General features: G+C 43.7%; 1 protein-coding gene across 1 annotated transcript; it reads right to left on the reverse strand.

Moving 5' to 3' along the window:
* Positions 1-2: 2 nt before the first annotated feature.
* LOC128698597 (beta-1,3-glucan-binding protein) lies at positions 3-11031 on the reverse strand (the record flags this gene model as incomplete). Its single annotated transcript, XM_053790926.2, is given in 11 exon segments — positions 3-385; positions 1265-1381; positions 2274-2403; positions 2789-2860; positions 3488-3590; positions 3778-3855; positions 5199-5254; positions 5824-6014; positions 6661-6735; positions 8799-8911; positions 10977-11031. Coding segments are annotated over 11 exon segments (1095 nt in total). The 3' UTR covers positions 3-274.
* Positions 11032-15943: the final 4912 nt, after the last annotated feature.

A 15943-nucleotide genomic window follows, 5' to 3' on the forward strand; every position in this document is an offset into this window, starting at 1 on the left:
ACTTGTGCGAGTGCTTTATTTTTTACTGTGCTGCTGGAGTGCAGTATTACATGCTGTACCCCTCTTGCTGTGACTATTTTAAATGTATCAAGTGTAAGGTGAAAAAAATTACCCTTAAGAGATGTAACAGTATTATAGACATGTGCCAAACTAAGGACTACACAGGAGTAACCCGAGATAAATGTTATACAAAGGACCCTTCATATAATGTGAAAGTGTTACACACGGTTTGTATACCAGGAGAGGCAAGCACAGCATGCAGGACGGGTGGTGTCTACTGGTCGACACTCTCCATCTTCCAGACCTTCACATAGTCCACCTGGAGCGCTGCATTCTCACTGATGCGACCCTCGCCTTGCTCCCAGGTGGGCAGCCATGAGTCACGCTGCAGGGAGTAAGTAACCTTGATGTAAGGAACTGGATATGTCCTCTTCCTTGGACTCAACCTGAATGCTTCTACCCCCTATTTGCCTAGGTGTTAAATGACCCCCTACAGGTTTAGCACTTCTCCATGAATGTAACTCCCACTGGGGTAGTAAGAGGTACTCCTAGTGGGGGGGGGGCCATCCCTCAATGGAAATGCCTTTATTAAAGTGCCCTTGATCCAAGGAATTAAACTTATCCCTTGAATAAAACTTAATTCCCTGATTATTTTGCCAGGTGTTCTACAGGCTTAACACTCCCTGTGAATGTAATAATCCTACTGGAGGAGGGAATAGAAAGTGAAACTGAAAAACTGGGGAAGGCTCCTGATCCAAAGAATTGAAGTTAATCCTTCCTATCCTTAGTTCACACAAGCTTGCTAGATATTTAGGACCCTAAAGCTCAAAGCCTCCAACCATTCCAAAATGCTCTGCATGGTCACACCATGCATTACTCTCAAACATGTCTATAGCCTCCTTTTAGCAGAAGCATTCAAAATCTATCTTCACACTTTTAAGTCTTGATACTACAGTTATACTCTAGTACATTTCCTTATTTTGCCTCCAATGATGTCTGACCACCCATATTTTACCCCTTGTCTATTTGATGGTTCACCTTAGTTATGGTTATAATCATCTTTCATAGACCCATCTGGTGGCATGTCCAGCTCTAAATATCCAGACATTACTTCCTCCATACACTCACCTTTATATACACATGCATACACTGATACAAACTAGACCCATACATTTCTCAAGGTGTACATAAACAAGACAAAACTCATTGTATAGTATATATACCTTTGCTGCACTTCCAATCATTCATAACTATCTAAACTCACCCCATTCCAGAAATCCAGGGCTGCTTGGGGAGAGCCATTACTCCAGGGCTTGTCTGTAATACCATCTGGGAAGAAGCCATTGACGCCACCCACAGCCACGTTCAACACCACGTAGAACTGGAACATATTCAGCATTATGTCACAAATCTCCCAATTTTCAATGATCTATACAGTTTAAAAAAAAATTTAAATAGTAATAAGTAACCACCCAGGGAGGTACTACTGTCTTGCCAAACAAGTTTAAGATGGAAACCTGTATTTGTTTTACACAATGGTAGGAGTGCTGGTGTCTCTGTCTCAAACACAAGATAACAAGTATATCTTGTTACTTTTACTTAGGTCTCGCACACAAGTTTTTTTTTATTTTTTCTTAATAGTTCTTTTTATTATTATTTCCTTTCATATCCATGGGAAAGCAAAATAATTTTTCCTCTAAGCCATGAGTGTCTTAGAAGTAAACTAAAATGCCAAGAGCAACAGGATAATAATCCCTTTCCCATATAGCTTAGTAAAAATAAAAATAAAACCTTTCAAGTGAGCAGGGCAATATTTTGTAAACAGATTCAGGGAAACTGGTTAGCTGGACTAGAGTCCTGGAGGTGGGAGTACAATGCCTGCATTTTAAAGGAGGGGTTTGGGATATTGGCTGTTTAAGTGACATTTGAACTGTCGTATCTGTGGGCCTCTGCAAAGAGTGATGTGTGATGGTGAAAGTGTTCCTTGTCTTTTGAGTCACCCTGCCTCTGTGGGAGGCAGCCAGCATGTTGAAAAAAAATAGAAACAATCATCTAAGTAGAGCATTCTGTTTCTACTGACCCATCAATGGGGTGCTTTGGCACTGGTAAAGGGTTATTGATAAAAGGAACTGGAGCTGCCCTGCCCTGCCCTTGGATTGAACCTGATTACCTTCTAACCCTCAAGAGTTGCACAAGGTCTATGGGTTTAGTGTTTCTCTGTAAATAATATAACAATAATAAAAATAATAATAATGAATAGTCTGGCTGCCCACCTTCTGGTCGAATGGAGCCATCTTTGAGCCAGCCTTCCAAGGGTTGTCCAGTTCATTTCCAAATCCACCGAAGTCCCAGAAATTGGTGCCTGGGTCCACTGTCAGCTGAAGTTGGTCATCCAGGTAGAACCTGCACCAGACATTTAATACTGCACATACACTGTTATACAATATCTATTGTCTCTTAGTGCTGTATGACCCTTGTGGGTTTAGCACTTAGTTTTCATTATAACAGTATTATCTACTAATAATTCTGAAGATCAATGGACCTGTGGTCTGGTCTCAGACTAGAAAGGATTTACTATACTTTGAAGTAAGAAACAACTGAAAAGTATATAGCACATGTAAGAATTTCACTTATCTTAAATATTCAGGAGGCAAAAGAAATGTTCAGCAATGCTGACAGTGCAACGTAACAGGTTTCTGTTTCTCACTTATATGACAGCATTGATGTTGTCCATGTTACTCATGCTGTAAAAACCAGACATTAAATGGTAGTGTCAACTGGTACTCACAACATATTGTCCTTGGTCCAATCTAGCCTCCAGGTGTGGAAACTGTTAGCGAAGGATCCATCACTGGCAGCACTGTGGATAAAGATAGTGTTAGAGAGCTGATGTAGGTAACGGCTTTTAGCTCGTAAATAAAGTTATGAATGCCCAGAAGAGCCAATTCCAAAGCTGAGGGACTGATTACCTCATCTTTTGTATATACTTCTGTTTTCCAATTATGTCCTTTAATTTATATTGATAAAACCACCGGTTATTTTCATATAGTCGGACTTGAGTCCTGGAAATGGGAAGTACAATGCCTGCACTTTAAAGGAGGGGTTTGGGATATTGGCAGTTTGGAGGGATATGTTGTGTATCTTTATATGTGTATGCTTCTAAACTGTTGTATTCTGAGCACCTCTGCAAAAGCAGTGATAATGTGTGAGTGTGGTGAAAGTGTTGAATGATGATGAAAGTATTTTCTTTTTGGGGATTTTCTTTCTTTTTTTTTTGGGTCACCCTGCCTCGGTGGGAGACGACCGACTTGTTGAAGAAAAAAAAAAAAAAAAAAAAAAAAAAAAAAAAAAAAACTGGTTGGTGAAACATCTACAATAGAGATGCTGTATAGCCCTTGTGGCTTAGCGCTTCTTTTTGATTATAATAATACAATAGAGATACTCTTATGTTGCACGTGTAATTTTCATCATAAGAAAGAACACTCACTAGTCAGTGTGTGTCAGCTCGTACATATTCCTCTGCCAGTTAGGTCCCCAGTGGACAGTGGAGCCTCCATACTGGTTGCCCAGGTTACCATAGTTCTCATTACCTGTAGTGGAGGAGACAAGTCAGTTTATTATGATAATTTTGATTATAATAATAAAGCTAAGTGCTCCTACTGTACATGAAATATACAGTCTTCATTTTACATTCCCAGGGTTAATTTAGAACATTCCTTATAAACTTGCATTTTTTTCTGTATTTTTGGTTAGATATCTTAGTGTCAGTGTACTCACCCCTGGACTCCACAATGTCAATCTCACCGCTGGCGGGCCAAAGACCATAGGGCCAGTACCTCGGGAGAAGCCAGATAGCTGTGAAAGGAAGAATATGTTAAAGCACCTCACTACATACACGAGGAAAAAACGCAAATATCTGGAGTTTACCTGGAGAGAGTTCCGGGGGTCAATGCCCCCGCGGCCCGGTCTGTGACCAGGTCTCCTGGTGGATCAGAGCCTGATCAACCAGGCTGTTACTGCTGGCTGCATGCAAACCAATGTACGAGCCACAGCCCGGCTGGTCAGGTACCGACTTTAGGTGCTTGTCCAGTGCCAGCTTGAAGACTGCCAGGGGTCTGTTGGTAATCCCCCTTATGTATGCTGGGAGGCAGTTGAACAGTCTCGGGCCCCTGGCACTTATTGTATGGTCTCTTAACGTGCTAGTGACACCCCTGCTTTTCATTGGGGGGATGTTGCATCGTCTGCCAAGTCTTGATTTCGTAGTGAGTGATTTTCGTGTGAAAGTTCGGTACTAGTCCCTCTAGGATTTTCCAGGTGTATATAATCATGTATCTCTCCCGCCTGCATTCCAGGGAATACAGGTTCAGGAACCTCAAGCGCTCCCAGTAATTGAGGTGTTTTATCTCCGTTATGCGCGCCGTGAAGGTTCTCTGTACATTTTCTAGGTCAGCAATTTCAACTGCCTTGAAAGGTGCTGTTAGTGTGCAGCAATATTCCAGCCTAGATAGAACAAGTGACCTGAAGAGTGTCATCATGGGCTTGGCCTCCCTAGTTTTGAAGGTTCTCATTATCTATCCTGTCATTTTTCTAGCATATGCGATTGATACAATGTTATGGTCCTTGAAGGTGAGATCCTCCGACATGATCACTCCCAGGTCTTTGACGTTGGTGTTTCGAGTTGTTGCTGCTGTTGGTAATTGTTAAGAAACTCTCAACCTTACACTTTTTTTGGGTTTAGATAAATACATACAGTACATGAGTGAGGTTGGATTTGAGTGTTCTAGTTTGTGCATGGGGAAAGCCAGGATTTTCTGCAAGTCAGTTAACCCTTTATACAGAAGTGTAACCATAGTGATACTTGTGAAAACAGGACAAATGAGGCTTGTGTTGTGTGTCAACAGTGATTGCCAGATTGGGCACCTGAAGTTCCCACACCCAACAGAATAAGATGAGGTCAAGCATGCCAGGACAGAAAAATGGGAAAAAACTATCATTAATACTCATTAGAAAGCGAAATATCATACTACAAAGGCTGCGGAAATCTACTGCCTTTTTTGGGGTTAGTCTAGTTAATTTACATGTATGATAATTGTACTTATGCATGCGTGTGCCTAAACAAACTACGATCTGTATTAGCACCGTGTTGTTTAATGCCGCATAAGAATAATACTGACAATTGCTATTTGTTCATCACTCACCTGGCCACAGCCAGTCTCCTCGCGGCATCTTCGCACGAACCTCAATACGACCGTACCTGCCAAATTAAGGTATTTATTAGGCAAACAAATAAATATACTAAGGAAAAACTACAGACTCATAACTCTTAAATTATGATCTGTACATTCCCTCGCTTATACTGGGACTAGGCTTAAACATTTTGTCAGTTATTCGATTCGGCTATAAGATTGAGCTGTTTTTGATAATAGGTTACATAATGAATTCACTCACTCAAGTATTACATGTAATCTCTCGGTATATATACACAGTGTAATGGAATATGTCGTATCTTGCTGTTAGTCACCTTGCACCTGCTGCCCCTGTTAGCTTAGCAGTAAGTACATACGTACCTGGATGTTAGTAGACTGTTGTTAATTGCATCCTGGAGGACAAGACTTAAAGATCACAATGGAAATAAGACAGTCCCCCAATGATACACTTACTTTCTTGGGTTATCCTGGATGGCTAATAATACTGGAGAGGGTTTTGGGGGGTCAATGCCCCCACAGCCCAGTCTGTGACCAGGCCTCATGGTGGATCAGGGCCTGATCAACCAGGCTGTTACTACTGGGTTAAAAATATGAACAACTCCTAATCTCGGGGTACCTGAAGGCGAAATCCGAGAGGGTCCTGAGTCTGGCACTCATCACAGGGTTGATGATGTTAACAGCGTTGCCTGTACGTTCACAGCCATAGTAAGAATTACCAGTACACACGTCTCCACGTCCATTCATCCCCCACAGGTTGAGGTCTCCGCTCGTCAGGAAGCCTTCAGTCTGCCAGTTCGACGTCAGATCCTGCCGAGAAGAAATGGTTATAACTACAGCCATAATTTTTAAAGAGGTGAAGGGGTAAGCCAGTGGAAGCCTCTGATGACCAGAAACTCCAATTGGTGGGTCATCATCTAAGACCCGCATCAGGAAACACTTGTTCTGTTTCCTGACGAACCTGACCTGACCTGACCCGACCCTACCGATGTGGTTTGTTCGGCTTAAAATCAATCGACTGAAAATAGACTTCACTGCAATGACTTTATAAAGCTTACCACAGCTCTACATACAACTTTGTTCAGCAACTTTATCCCGTTTCCAATCTTTACACAGCCAGTCTGAAGACACTTTAATCTGTAAAGCAAGAGTTGATTGCTTCAATGGCTTTAAAGCCCAACAACCACACGAAGGCCATTAAAACTCCATGTAACCTTCACACAACCAGTCAAGGCTACTTTAATCACCTAAATAGAGAGCGAATTAAACCTTTAAGTATATATACCAAGAGATGCACACCTCCCAGCATATACACATCGTGTGATGGAGAAAACTGACCATTGAATTTTGATGAGCATACATGTATGAAGGTCGGAGGAAGTAAGATATTTCTCCAGGCTTGAAATCTAACTAACCTTATCTAACTTATCTAACTTATCTAACTTGTGTATCTTACCGGTTTAATGAAGAGCGTTGAGTCTCGAGTATAGCTGATAGACCGGTTGTTTAAATAGACCTGGAATTCCCAGTTCTGTGGAGAAAGGAGATTGGATTACTCATAACTGTTTTCACCATAGTAACTCATACTGTTACTCACACTCTTAACTCATGTTTATTATAATAAATGTATAAATACCCCTCAGTGTATATACACCGAGGGTGTTTATACAATGTTGGCGGTGGTCACCCCACAGCCAATCCCCTGGGCGGTGGTCACCCCACAGCCAATCCCCTGGGCGGTGGTCACCCCACAGCCAATCCCCTGGGCGGTGGTCACCCCACAGCCAATCCCCTGGGCGGTGGTCACCCCACAGCCAATCCCGTGGGCGGTAGTCAAAGAATTACAGACACCCGCAATGTGTCCAGGAACTGGACCCCAACATCTGTGCTGAGGGACTGACCACCTCAAAACTACGTCTTCAAGGGTGATGGACTGATTACATCGTCTTCACACCTCTCCTGCTTCCTCTGTATTCGACTGAAGAAACCTAACTGTTGCACTTGTCTATTATCTGTACTTTTACAATAAGCAAGCTAGGGATATTTTCCCAGAAGGGCTCCTATTATGCTACAGTGGAAAATTATTATTATTATAATCAAAAGGAAGCGCTAAGCCACAAGGGCTATACAGCGCTTACAGTGGAAAAAATATTTTGGCATCTCCAGATCCAAATTTGCGAACGAAGTATTTGTGAAGTCATGATTTTTCTTTCGGATTCTGGCACATATTGAGTCTTATCACGGCAGTGTGGCAGTAGTTTCTTTGGCAGGATATAGTTTTTGTACTCTCCTAGTTGTGGGGGTCGATTCACAGCTCCTGGTCACTTCTCGCTCCGTGAGCTTTATCATACCTGCCTCCCCTACATCACTTCCCAGACTATTCCACTAACTGACAACTGACTGAAGAAATACTGCCTGACATCCCTGTGGTTCATCTGAGTCTTCAGGTTGTGTACATTAGCTGGTGGTACAACCTTCCACAGATACTTGTAGGCCAACCTCAGCATAGCAGTAGTGACATCTAAGAAGCTGTTGATCTTATTCAATGTTCCATAGACTTGTGTGTCCTCACACGACATACAGCAGTTGATGATTAAGGCATGTGCAGCAGTTAGGTATATTTATTGCTGAAACATTTCGCTTCTTGGATAAATAGTATTTGAGGTGGTCAGTCCCTCAGCCTGGAGAAGAGTTCAGCTCCATGGTCTGGAACGTTACGAAGGGACTGACCACCTCTAATACTGTTTCTCCAAGGTTGATGGACTGATTACATCATCTTCATTTCACTACTACACCTGCTGCGTCTATTTGACTGAAGTTTACTGTGTAGACGAAACGTTTCAACAATAAGATACCCAACTATTGCACATGTGTCTTATTTAAACAAATACAGCAGTGTTTAAATACCGAGGAGTGTATCACTATATACACTGAGAATTTACTTTAATTCCGAGTACTTGATCGTGTGCTGTGTGTCATTTGGAAGATTCTAGTCAAAACTGATTGAACAGATCGAATCCAGGCCGAGGGACTGATTACTTCAAACTTCTCATCTTCCACCTTTCTCTGCATCTGACTGAAGAATCCACTGCGTGGCGAAGCGTTTCCAGAGTAAAGATACTTAGATGTTTCACAAGTGCCTTATTCATCAAGATTCTAGACGTCTGGAAGTGTTCCCACTGTAACTTATTGAAATGTATCAGTGTAGCTACGCAACCCACTACGAGACACGCAGCATGGGTACTCGACCCACCACGGGACACGCAGTATGGGTACTCGACCCACCACGGGACACGTAGCATGGGTACTCGACCCACCACGGGACACGCAGCATGGGTACTCGACCCACCACGGGACACGCAGCATGGGTACTCGACCCACCACGGGACACGCAGCATGGGTACTCGACCCACCACGGGACACGCAGCATGGGTACTCGACCCACCACGGGACACGCAGCATGGGTACTCGACCCACCACGGGACACGCAGCATGGGTACTCGACCCACCACGGGACACGCAGCATGGGTACTCGACCCACCACTAGACAACATGGGTACTCACCCCACCACGGGACACAACATGGGTACTCACCCCACCACCAGACATGGTAACCTCGTGTTCCCACACATCGTGATCGAAGTAATCAAACTCCTCGTTGAAGATGAGACAGGGGAACCCCGTACAGTCCTCCGGCTCCACCAGGTCTGTCAAAACACACAACATCATTTTTCTGCCAGTACAAGATAAATATATCAGTATAAAACTTTGGTGTAAGTTCACTACTACACTGAAGAGGTATGCAAATGAGGAAGATGTTACATATGTGAGAAATCGCCAGAGACTGGAAATTCTTTTTTTTTCACGGTTATTTTGCATAAGAGGGTAGCTCTAGCTCCTTGGAACACGAGCTCTCCTCATTCAGTTAGTAGTAAGAAGTCAAGGAATAATATTCTTCCGTATATAATGCACCTTTATCTCTGTTATATTACCACTATATCGCAAAAAATCTTCATTCTTGAAAACTAAAATAAAATTCGGCTGATTGATCAAATTAAAGCCAGCTACCACCAACAGCCTAATGGAGCTGTTAATGATTGCGCTTATCTTAAGTCTTGGTCAAACTGCAAGAACAGTTCGTAAATGGTTGTTAAAGTTTAAAGCCGATAATGTCTAAGTAATGAGGATAAGGAAAGATAAGCTGGGACATGTGTGGCGTGAGTGGGAAGTTTTTCTAGGTATTTTAGCTTCATGGTGGATATCTATCATATCATGAACCTCTCATATCATGAGCCGCATCAGTTACATATCTCCCATGGGACACAAAGAGCTGCACGAGGGTAGCTATCACATGTGTCACATCTCTCGTGGGAAACAGATAACTAGCTAACACCAGCGATACATGTTAGGCTCGGATTAGTTTTACTTGGATATCAAGAAGTACAAGTAACAGGAGTCCCAAAGTTATTTTACAGCTCTGTACATCACTAGTAAGGCCAGTAAGCCTGTAGTCGTGCTCCTCCGTTATGTTCTTAAGAATTCCCTTTAAGAACTTCAAGGACTCGCGGAAGATTGTATGAGTTACGTACAAGGTCACTCCTTGAATATATAGCACCAGCATTACCCTCCAAAAATATCAATACTTCAGGAAGTATGATATCAAGTTTGTCTCTTAGTTAAGAGATATGAACTATGAAGAATAACAGATTATATAAACTCGATGGGTATAATCATAACTATAATTTTTAAGGGGGTGGAGGGGGTAGCCAGTGGATGGCCAAAAGCTTCAGCTGTGGGTCATCATATGACTAAGACCTGCGTCAGGAAACACTTACCCGGAGTTTACCTGAAGAGGGTTTCGGGGGTCAACACCCCCGCGGCCCGGTCTGAGACCAGGCCTCATGGTGGATCAGGGTCTGATCAACCAAGCTGTTATTGCTGGTCCTGTTTCCTAACAGAATTGCTATTATAATCATCGGGAGCGCTAAATCCGTAGGATTATACAGCGCATGTGGAGGGGGGGCATGGAAGGTATTCAGGCTCAATTCAGGAAACGAGCACAGATCCAATTCCCTAGATCAAGAGCCCCTCACCAGCATCAAGGAACCTCCCTTAAGGGATTCCTAACAGAAGAATATGTCTGAAGAGAACTAATAACTCCTCATGGACTTACAAGACATATACAACAGTGAATATACCTAATTGTTGCACACGCGTCTTATCAACTCGCTGGTATTGCATACCATCATCATATTCACAAGTTTTAGTATAATAACGTTATACGAGAACTTGGGTATTCGTTTAACATCTTTATTATGCACTCTATACCCATTCTGTGAGTGGTAGTCAAAAGATTAGAGGTAAATAATGGGTCCAGGGACTGGACCCCAAAGTTCTGATAGCTGAACAAGTGGACTGCACACTCTTATACTGCTAAAAACTATTTGATACTAACAGCTCCAGAAACCTGACCAAAAATTTAGAGAAGGTGGGAGATGAGAGATTTTAAAGTTGATTAAGGATTACCAAACAAATTTTCCAGAGGCTGGGAAATTTGCGATGATTGAAATATAACTGGCAAACTGCAGCTTTAAAAATAAAAAATATTAACTGGGAAGATAGAAGAAATTAAATGAGCTATGGTTAGAGTGGAGACAGACTCCACACAAGTTCAGAAACAGTTAATATAGAAGCCAGGACGTGGAAGCCAAATACTGTAGTGATTATAGTCAGTTGAAAGAGTTGGGGTCCAGGAGCTAGGGTTCAACTTACCGGCGGCAAAAGCCCCACAGGCGAGCAGCAGCAAGCACAGTGTCTTCATCCTGGTCTGAAAATAATAACATGTTAGTGTTATATTTTAGGCGAATCTTCAAAACCTGTGTGGGCACTTCAGCGCCAAGAATACTGGAAGTTCGATCCTCCGTCCACTAAGCTAGAGACACACCTAACTCTGGAAACGATGGATATATGACAGATTTAGAAAGGATATTGGATAGTATTTGGTTTGGCAGAGTTGTAGATTTTTTTTTTTTTTATTCGCCGGTATTCTCCCGGCCCGGGTCTTTTCCAAGTAGTGGTGACCCGGCCTTGGCTCCCTATCTGGGGAGTATAGATGTGTAACTCCTAGGTAGTATTACTGAGGCAAGACCTTTGGGTAGCTTTAAATGTAGATGGGATTGGTACAATAGTGGGTGAGTTAGACCTGCCTAGGATGGACCTCTAGGCTTGCTGCAGTGTTCCTTCATTTTTGTGTTCCGACAAAGTCTTATAAACATGAGTGTTTCTGGTCATGTTTTGGAATTTGACATTTTCATGTGTAACTATTCTGAGCACCCATTAAAAAAAAATCCTGTACAAATTGTTAATATATCCTAGGTGTCCCGTAGCTGGGTTGGTAGCGCACTCAGCTCACACACTGAGGTCCGTGGTTCGATCCCCGGTACGGGTGGAAACATAAGGATGCGTTTCCTCAAGACACCTGTTGCCCATGTTCACCTAGCAGTAAAATATGTACCTGGGTGTTAGTGGACTGGTGTGGGTCGCATCCTGGGGACAAAATTAACCTAACTTGCCCGAAATGCTCTGCATAACCAGGGTATTTCTATATAGTTAAATATCTATTATGCACCCCATACCCATCCTGTGGGCGGTAGTCAAAGGATTACAGAGGTACATAATGGGTCCAGGGACTGGGCCCCAAAGTTTTGATAGCTGAACAAGGTACAAAGGTAATGAACTCCAGGTAGATCTGGTCACAATGATGACCAAGTTACGAAGGTAATTATCTACACGTGTATATATGGTCACAATCATGAACAAATTACAAAATAATGAGCAATTCACACGTCCACAACCGGTCACAACTAACGAGTTGCTAGTGCAAATATTACTTGGTTGTTTCATGTACTTGTAGAAATAAAGATTATTACTCTAAATGTCTTCTAGAGATTCTCAGTAATATAGGCTTTTTCTCTCTCAACTAATCTACTTGCTCATGGCCCCGGAGAACTTCCTCTTGGGAGGGATGACGAGCATCAATGTGAAGTACGGAAAAAAAAGCGGTTCCAGGTAACAAGTTTGTTGCAGTCAGATGAACACTGGGGTGGTGGTGTTGCAGAGTTGCCAAGTGGAATTTTCAATTGAACTAGACCCCAATGGAAGTAAGTCACTATGTATGTAGCTTTTCTTAGCCTGGGGCTAACAAACGGGCTAGCATACTGTGATGGATCACTGCTGTCATACTCACGGAAGAGATCCCAATAGTGTATTTATAAAAACTTATGAAAGAGGTTTAAAACAAGTTCCATGAGCTATTAATATAATGGTACTCTTTATTCCTACAAGTACATGATACAATTTAACTCACGAAATCGTAATGACACGATTGCAAACAAACCAAATCACAGGTGGGGACAGAACCCGCGGTCAGTCATGAAACTTCAGACCGACGATTAGCCACTGGGACATTATTATAATAATAAAAAAAGAAGCGCTAAGCCACAAGGGCTATACAGCAGCCACTGGGACAGTGGCTAACGCGTCGGTCTGGCGTTTTTTGACTGACAGCGGGTTCTTTCCCCACCCGTGGTATGATTTATGATGCACCTTAGCTAGAAAAGCAGGCAGGAGTAGACAGGAATAACAGGAAAGGTACTATAATGGATCAGGGAATACCTGACAGGAAGGAAACCAACAATTGATGGTATGTGACGAGGTGTCAGAGTGGGCGCCTGTAACGAGCGGGGTTCCATCTAGGGCCGGTTCTGTCTCTGGTATATTTGAATGACATGACGGAAGGGATAAATTAAGACGTGTCCCTGTTTGCAGACGATGTAAAGCTAATGAGGAGAATTCAAGTGAACGAGGAGCAGGTGGGACTATAAAGGGAACTGGACAGGCTGCAAGCCTGGTGCAACAAGTGGCTCCTGAAGTTTAACCCCACCATGTGCAAAGTCATGAAGATTGGAGGAAGGTCAAAGAAGACCCTAGACTGAGTACATGCTGAGGAGCTAAAGATTGCAAACCTCGTAAAGGAAAAGGATGTTGGGGTGAGTACAATACCGAGCACATCACCAATGAAGCACATCAACCAAATAACTGCTGCAGAATATGGGCGCCTAGCAAACCTAAGAATAACATTTCGACACCTGCGTAAGGAGTTATTCAAGACACTATACACTGTGTACGTTAGAACCATACTGGAGTGTGCAGCACCAGTATGGAACCCACACCTAGTCAAGCACGTTAAGAAGTTAGAGGGAGTGCAAAGGTTTGCAACAAGACTAGTCCCAGAGCTAAGAAGTATGTCCTACGAGGAGATACTAAGGGAAATCAACCTGACGACACTGGAGGACAAGAGACATAGGGGAGGGAATTGACAAGGTGGATAGTAACTGTTTGAAAGATGGGACACAGCAACAAGAGGTTACAACTGGAAGTTGAAAACTCGGATAAGTCACAGGGATGTTAAAAAGTATTTCTTTGGTTACAGAGTTGTTAGGAAGTGGAACAATCAGGAGAGTGGTATAGTGGAGGCAGGATCCATACACAGCTTTAAGAAGATAAGACAAGATATCGTTCGGATTTTTAACCCCGGAGGGTTAGCCACCCAGGATAACCCAAGAAAGTCAGTGCGTCATTGAGGACTGTCTAACTTATTTCCATTGGGGTCCTTAATCTTGTCCCCCAGGATGCGACCCACACCAGTCGACTAACACCCAGGTACCTATTTGCTGCTAGGTGAACAGGACAACGGGTGTAAGGAAACGTGTCGAAATGTTTCCACCCGCCGGGAATCGAACCCGGGCCCTCCGTGTGTGAAGCGGGAGCTTTAGCCACCAGGCCACCGGGCCACGATGAATGAACAAGGCTCTTGGAGCAGGAAGAGTGACCTAATAGTGACTAGCGAAGAGGCGGCGCCAGGAGCTGTGACTTTGCCCCTGCAACCACATAGCCGAGTAAATAATGGGTCCAGGGGCTGGGCCCCAAAGCTTTGATAACTGAACTAGTTACAGCGGTAATGAACTATGTACAGGTTTATATCTGATTACAATCGTAATTTCTAACGTCTCCATTCATTTTTCTGCACAATATTGTATACTGTAAGATGAAACATTGCGACTGGTTCTAACCTTGCTGCATCATCCAAGGAGAGTGGAAAACAGGATTCAAGTATAGTGATGACATTGGGCTCCTAAGGTCCCGGGTTCATGTTCATGGAGAGGCCCGGTGGCTAAAGCTCCCGCTTCACACACGGAGGGCCCGGGTTCGATTCCCGGTGGCCTGGTGGTTAACGCTCTCGCTTCACACGGTGAGGGTCTGGGTTCGATTCCCAGCCAGAGTAGAAACATTGGACGTGTTTCTTTCCACCTGTTGTCTATGTTCCCCATCAGTAAAATGGGTACCTGGGTGTTAGTCGACTGGTGTGGGTCGCATCCTGGGACACTGACCTAAGGAGGCCTGGTCAAAGACCGGGCCGCGGGGGCGTTGACCCCCGGAACTCTCTCCAGATAAAACACCTGTTGTCCTGTTCACCTAGCAGCAAATAGGTACCTGGGTGTTAGTCGAATGGTGTGGGTCGCATCCTGGGGGGGACAAGATTGAGGACCACAATGGATTAAAATAAAAAAGAAGCGCTAAGCCACAAGGGCTATACAATGGACCCCAATGGAAATAAGTTGGACAGTCCTCGATGACGCACTGACTTTCCTGGGTGGATAACCCTCCAGGGTTAAAAATCCGAACTGGTGGAAGGAATCGGTCAGATGACCAAAAGCTCCAGCTACGGGTCCTCATATGACCAAGACCCGCATCATGAAACGCTTGTCTTGTTTCCTGACAAACCTTACCTAACCTAACCTGCTGGCCACTACTGTCCTATAACCTACTATTGTGGGTGGCATCCTGGGCTGTGGTAGTAGTACATTATTATTTTAATCAAAAAGAAGCGCTAAGCCACAAGGGTTATACAGCGCTGCAGGGCAGGGAGGAAGCGAGGGCTGATATGAGGTGGCAAAAGGGAGATGGATGAGTAATAGGTTACGGATAACAGCGGGGCAGTGAAAGGGTAAAGGGCAGCAAGAGACTGAGCTAGGAAGGGCTGAGGGGAGTGCGAAAGCTATCATCAGAGTTTGTGGAGTAAATCAGTCGTTGTCAAGAAGTCAATGAGAGAGTCAGGATTAAAGGAGGGTCCATCAGCAAGAAGGGAAGGTAAAGAGAGAGTAATAGAACGAAGACGACGTTGTAGGTAAATTCTGCGTGCTCGTTGATAGAGAGGGCAGTCTAACAGAATGTGGCTAATCGATACTGGAACTTGACACTGCTCACAGAGAGGAACAGGGTGCCTCTCCATGAGATACCCATGAGTAAGAGGAGTGTGGCCAATACGAAGGCGGGAGAGAGTGGTCTCCCAACCTCGGCACTGATGACAAAAAGACGGCCAGTAACCTATGCTCGGTTTAATAGAATGAAGTTTGTTACCAAGCATTATTATTATTATAATCAAAAAGAAGCGCTAAGCCACAAGGGCTATACAGCGTTGTTACCAAGCAGAGTTGACCAACGTTGTTGCCAACGGGTGTGAAGGTGGGTAGCTATTGTAGCAAAATAGTCCAGAAATGGAACACCTCTATAGGAAATTGGTAGGTCATGTACTGCTGGCCGCGTAGCAGTGTCTGCCTGTTCATTGCCCTGTACGTCAACATGACCAGGGACCCAACAAAAAACTATCTATGCTTGGT

The sequence above is a fragment of the Cherax quadricarinatus genome, chromosome 88 (genome assembly GCF_038502225.1).
Source record: "Cherax quadricarinatus isolate ZL_2023a chromosome 88, ASM3850222v1, whole genome shotgun sequence".
NCBI classification, from domain to species: Eukaryota; Metazoa; Arthropoda; class Malacostraca; order Decapoda; family Parastacidae; genus Cherax; species Cherax quadricarinatus.